General features: G+C 30.3%; 2 protein-coding genes across 2 annotated transcripts; one reads left to right on the plus strand and one right to left on the minus strand.

Moving 5' to 3' along the window:
* Positions 1 to 271: 271 nt before the first annotated feature.
* On the minus strand, positions 272 to 2,245 carry LOC115884701 (WD repeat and FYVE domain-containing protein 2-like; the record flags this gene model as incomplete). Its single annotated transcript, XM_030903351.1, is given in 5 exon segments — positions 272 to 435; positions 513 to 759; positions 1,031 to 1,378; positions 2,038 to 2,095; positions 2,098 to 2,245. Coding segments are annotated over 5 exon segments (914 nt in total), but the record flags the coding sequence as incomplete, so codon positions are not given.
* A 392-nt stretch (positions 2,246 to 2,637) lies between these two features.
* On the plus strand, positions 2,638 to 5,731 carry LOC115884702 (BRCA2-interacting transcriptional repressor EMSY-like; the record flags this gene model as incomplete). The annotated part of the gene is made up of 4 exons (XM_030903353.1): positions 2,638 to 2,829; positions 3,037 to 3,215; positions 3,272 to 3,630; positions 4,797 to 5,731. Coding segments are annotated over exons 1-4 (1,534 nt in total), but the record flags the coding sequence as incomplete, so codon positions are not given.
* Between the last annotated feature and the right edge of the window lie 423 nt (positions 5,732 to 6,154).

Consider the following 6,154-nt stretch of genomic DNA (forward strand, 5'->3'; position numbering starts at 1 on the left):
ATTCCTTATACGCTCATACTTTTTTGGACCCCTGTAGCAGTTAGAAACTATTTTTTCCTGAAATAGACAATAGACCGAGTATATACTTTTGAAATGCACTTACAGAAAATTTCTTTTTTATAGGACTTATATACAGACGCCCTGTTGCAGGTCCCTGTTATACAGGGAAGAAACAATAAAAACAGTAAAATAAGTATATGAAAAAATAAAAAAAATCTTGCTTTTTCCAAAGAAAATCAATTAATTTTTTTCGCTTTTAACCAGTACTAACCTCAAATTCCAAAAAAAGGGCCTTCCACAAAGCTGACACACATCTGACTCCTTCCAATCCGGCGTTTCTTGTCTAGGCTGGTTCATATCCCAAAAAACAATAACACCATCCTCTCCAGCACTGATTAATTGTTTGGTAGAGTCTGAATAATGCAAAGCCGACACCTACAATATTTAATTAATTAGCAGTTAAAATTAGCACCAAGAAAATACAGCACAGTAATTCCATTTTTAAGTCTTACTTTATTATGATGACCTTGTAGCTCATAAGCGTTCCCCTGTTGGCCTCCAATATCCCAAACAATAACAGTGTGATCAAAGGAACCGCTAAACAGCATCTGCCTGGCAACATCCCAAGAAAGTGACCGGATCGAACCAGAGTGACCTTTTAGGGTGGTTATGACAGTGGGTCCATTATTATCTACCTTAAGCATAGTTATTTGACCTGAGTAATCGCCTATGAAAGCGTGTTTTGACTGTGCATCGAATCTATGATTAAGTTAAGGAATTTCTCAATGCATTAATTATTAATAATATTAATTAATAAAATACAAATAGATATCAAATATTAAAACACACTTTAAATATTTATAAGAATTTAACAATTTTTTAAATACACTTAGGTGCAAAATGCACCCTATGCGTATAATCATTTTTTGTTCTACATTTTAAAAATATTTTAAATATAATAATTTATTTATGTTTAAAATATTTTATTTTATTTTTATAATTTATAATTATCGATATCAAAGAAGGATACTGTAAAGCTGTACACCAAGCTTCAGCATTGTATGTCCCAATATTTCGACCTGTTTGAGTACAATTATATGAAAATACTTTATCTCTCCCAACACTGAGTACCCATTCACAATTAATTGAAAATATAATATCGGTGACTCTGGCCTGATGAGCTAGGTACTCCCTTACTGGCATCATTCTATTAAAATCAGACGCAAGAGAAAATTCTGATACAGTTCCATTTTCTTGTCCTATAAAGAGTTGTCTTGTTTCCACAGTGTAATAGACAGAAGTGGTACCGCTTGGCATGTACTGGCATATACTCGGCCAGTATTGACCTGAATCTCTTTTTAGCCATACCCTCACAGTCCTAAAATATAATTAAATTCTTTAAAATACATATTAATGACAAATATATGCTAGTGACATCTTTGTGATATACTAATGGAGTGGAATATCCATTTAAATAATAGAAATTACAGTGTTACTTTTATACTATGTTGTAATTTCAATAAATATTATGAAGTCTGATAGTAGATAGTACAGACTAATTACAGTCCTAAAAATATAATTAATTTCTTTAGATAGTTTGTGGTATATTAATGGAGTGAAATATTCTTTTAAAATACAGAAATATTAATAGTTTATTTATGATGTGATTTCAATAAATATTTAGAATTCCATACTCTCTCTCACAGTGCTAAAAATATAATTAATTTCTTTTTAGATGCTTATTAATAACAACTTACTTGTAACGCCTTTGTGATATATTAAGAAAGCGAAATATCCTTTTAAAATACAGAAATTTATATTTTTACTTTACACTACACTGTGATTTCTATAAATATTTAGAACTGTATTGTATAAACATCCAAATACCAAGTAATTAAAACAAATTGAACTGTTTAGATCCCCAAAACAGTATACAAAGATTAAATAAAAGACAAATAAAAGCAGTTAACGATAAAATGAAACGGGAGGAAATAAGAATTTGGATAACAAACAAAACAAGTAAGAAGCTTGACTCACTTATCATCCGAGACACTGATAACACCGTCTTCTCCTGGAATAATTACTGCTGCGTTATTTCATCGCTGCACCCATCTAGTTTGGCCAGAAGGACGGGCTTTTTCGTTGTACAAAATCTATCGTTAGTTTGTGTAGCCGGTTTGATTTCCGCTGCCATTTTTTAATTTGATATTTTTTAGAAACTGTTCGAGACGTCAAAATATTTTGACGTTTTTAGTTTAAAATTCTTCCTCGAAAAAAAATCTAGCCAAACGACGCAGAAAACCATAGATCAGTGAAGATTTTATGTTGCTACAATGACCCACCCACCCACGGATTATTTGCCGAATAGTCCTGGCAAGTGAGACCTTAAAACAAAATAAGAAGAAAGAACTACAGATTTTATTAATGATTTATATATGATTTGGCCTTTAATTTGCATTTTAAGGAATATTTTAATTAATTACCTTTACTTTAGAGAATTTAATATGTTTTTATCAAATATCCTATTAAAATATTTTACAATTATCTAAAAGAAGACCCTTGCGAATTTTTCAAAATTTTAAAATTGGCACCAAACACTTGACAGATTGTCAACTAGATTTGTTTCTAACCTAATCTTTTTTAGATGTTTATGGTTTGAAATAAAATGAACTGCATAAAGTAGTAATTTGTCTAGTTCTCAAATAATTTATAGTAATTTTAATGAATTGATAGTGGACGCTTAAAATATAAGCGTTATTGTTTAGAAAATGTGGCCGACATTGTTAGACATGACAGAGGACGAATCTGTAGAAAGTTTAAGGCATCTAGGTGAGCATTTTTCTTTATGAAATGTATGTTTAGTTCTGCTAGAAAGTTGCGCATTTGTAGCGTACATATTATTTAATTACATCGTTTAATTTTAGAGTAGAAATTTGGTAACAACCAAGGACACATACTAAATTTGTGTATTGATATAAATTCTTTGTTAGACTCATTGTGTATTAATGTATATATAAATACTATTTTTATTTCTAGAGTTAGAAGCTTATTCATCGTTAGTATCTGCTTTAAGAGCTCAAGGAACTCTAAATCAAGAAAAAAGGAATTTACTGAAGGAAACAAGTATTCTATTAAACATTTCAAATGAAAGACATAAAGCTGAAGTGCGTAGGGCTATTAGTGATGAAAGATTAAACACTATCGCATATCGCAAAGTATTATGACATACTTTCTAATTCAGATCTACTTCCAACACTTTAATTTATATTAGTGTTACTGGGCAATTGAGTTCTTTGGAAGATTGGGCATTAGAAGGTCGAAGACTTGTACCATTATTGCCGAGGTACCTCCTCAAACACCTTACTCAATAATAGCTGATGAGGCTTCCGATACAGCTGTACAGTACAACAGCCAACTTCCATTGCCAGCTAATACAGAGCGTAAAAGACCAGCTACATCACCCGCTCCCTCAGTTTCAACCAATGATGTAGCTGGAAAAACACAGACATTTAGAGTTCCAGAAGTTCCTAAAGAAGATTTTAAGAAACGTAAAAGTTATGCTGGTGAAAACAGTAGTCTTGCTCAGCATTTACTGGGTAATAAAATAAGTAGAATACAACAAATTTATCGGTGAGTGAGTTATTCTGAGTTTTCAATTAAGTTCATGAAACAATGCATCTGGGGTCTGTAGATCCTATAAAAAAGAAGGAACTTAGGAACTTTGTTTAAGTGTATACTTAAATATGAACTAAGGCCTATTTCAGGAAAATATTTTAACTTTTACAGGGTGGCCCAAAAAAGTGTGAGTGGATTTGGATGTTTTTTTTAAATGGAACACCCTGTATATTAATGTATTTTTGGCTTCCTTCTTAATCATTTTACATTGTCCTAATATATTATTAAATTTGTTCTAATAATTCCAGAGATATAAATAAATAAATGAAAAAATAATATTTTTTAGCCTTTAATTTGCTGTATTATTATACTGTACGATGGCTGTGAAATGAAGATCGCCATTTTATATGTCATTTAAGATCAAGATCGCCATCGTAATTTTATATCTAAAGTATATGGGGAATGTCAACGATCGTTATTTCCAAGCCAACTGGACGCCGTTTTTTATTCGAACATACGGTATATGGCTCGTTGATAAAAATTTACTGTTGAAAAAGCTAGATGTAATATAATACCGCGAATATCTGCAAAACCGTTAAAAAAATTTAAATACTTTAAATACAAAAAAAGTTAATTTTTTTATTCTCTACCTAACAAAAGAATAATACACAGGGTGTATTATAAAAAAAAAAAAATAAATATATATAAACATAGAAAAATTATTTTATTTTTTACAGTTTGGCGTGAAATTTTGAAAACACTGTATTTACTATATTTATAGCAAAGTAAATTTTGATTTCAGGGTATTTATTGTATTTTTAGTAATTTTTTTAAAGAAAGTCTGAAAAATTTATTTTATTTATTTATTAATATCTCTAAAACTATCAAAACTAATTTAATAACATCTTAGGGCTTTGTAAAGTGATCGGAAAAAAAGCCAAAAATGCAATAATATACAGGGTATTATACCATTTAAACAAAAAAAAAACATCCAATTCCACTCACACTTTTGAGCCACCCTGTAGAAGTTAAGATATTTTCCTGAATATGTACACACATTATCCAAGTATGTATGTACAATAGGTTTGCACTTAAATAAAATTCATACATTTTTTATTATAGGAGATACAGATGCACTTTTGTAGGACCCTGTATAATGTATATTTGTTTATTATTTTTAGTCAAGCTTCAAAGATCTCAAAGCATAAACACAAAGATTTGGATGAAACAGAGAGTAAAGATTTGATAAAAGCTAGTTTAAATCCTAATTCTGTGCATAATAGAGTTCAAACTGTGACAGCTCCAACTACTGTAAATTCTCAGAAAATTAATATTATACAAAATGTTTCTATACCGCCGATGATGTCTGAGAAATCTACAGAGACGAATATTACTAAGGAAGTAGTTAGTGAAAATCATTTACCCAATCCGAAAAGTGTTAATAATGTGACGTTTCTAAAACAGTCTTCTAGTGATGACACTTCCGATCCTGTACCTAAAATGAACACTAACAAAACTATAAACAAAGGCAAAAAGTTGATAGTTGTTTCAAACGCTTCAACTATAACTACAAATAGTATATTACAAAAGACTTTGTCAGTTCCAATGAACAAATTAACTAAATTAAATTTAGATAAATTTAAGATAGTAGGTAACAGTCAGTTCCCCTCGAATCTACAACTAGCAAATACTCAAAACCTATCTCCGAAACTCGTTACTTTTAAAGGAAATACCACTAAAAAAGTGATTCCGTTCTCTCAATTGCAAATGTTACATTCTAAGGGCCTGAAAATGGTTCCTTATAGCGGTAAAGTGTTTGATAAGCATATAAAATTAAGTAATCTACAATCTGGTGAGGTTCCGGTAAAGAAAAACGTGATATCAGTTCAAAATTCAAACAGTTTAGAGAAATTAAAATCGACTGAGGTTCTTCCTGAAAATACTCTAATAGAGGAATTACAAAAAATGGAGGATAGTATAACGATAGACGATGAATTGCCAGAGGATGATATTAAAATGAATAAGTTAGGGGAATCTAATACAGTTTTGGTGGATTCAGATCAGACTGATTCAAATTCTGAGGAAAATGAAATTACAGATACTGATGAAGACTGCCGTAAGTATTATTTAATAAAAAAAATATACAGGATGGCGCCTTTTATACGACGCGGAAGCGTTTACAGCCACCTAGATTTTATGAAATAAAAAAGGTCTACCGACATTAAATCATAAAATTAAAAATATCTAGGAAAATCTTTGTTTGACTGGTAGGCAACCTTAATAGTCTTTTGAAGAGACATGAAATCCCTATTAAATATCAGAATAATATACTGGGTGTTCCATTTAAAATATTGTAACTTGCTGCTTGCTAAAAGTGACTAATGTTTAATATTAATTTTGTCTCACACTGTACAAGTTTTCAGACCAAGTTTTCATTTGATTTATAGTATAATATTTATTTTAAATAATTAGGCTATACTGGGTAAATTTTAGTGATGGCAAAAACCGACTAATTTCAATAATCGAGTACTCGAGTTTC

Source organism: Sitophilus oryzae, unplaced genomic scaffold (assembly GCF_002938485.1).
Source record: "Sitophilus oryzae breed Bouriz unplaced genomic scaffold, Soryzae_2.0 scaffold_331_pilon_pilon, whole genome shotgun sequence".
NCBI lineage: Eukaryota > Metazoa > Arthropoda > Insecta > Coleoptera > Curculionidae > Sitophilus > Sitophilus oryzae.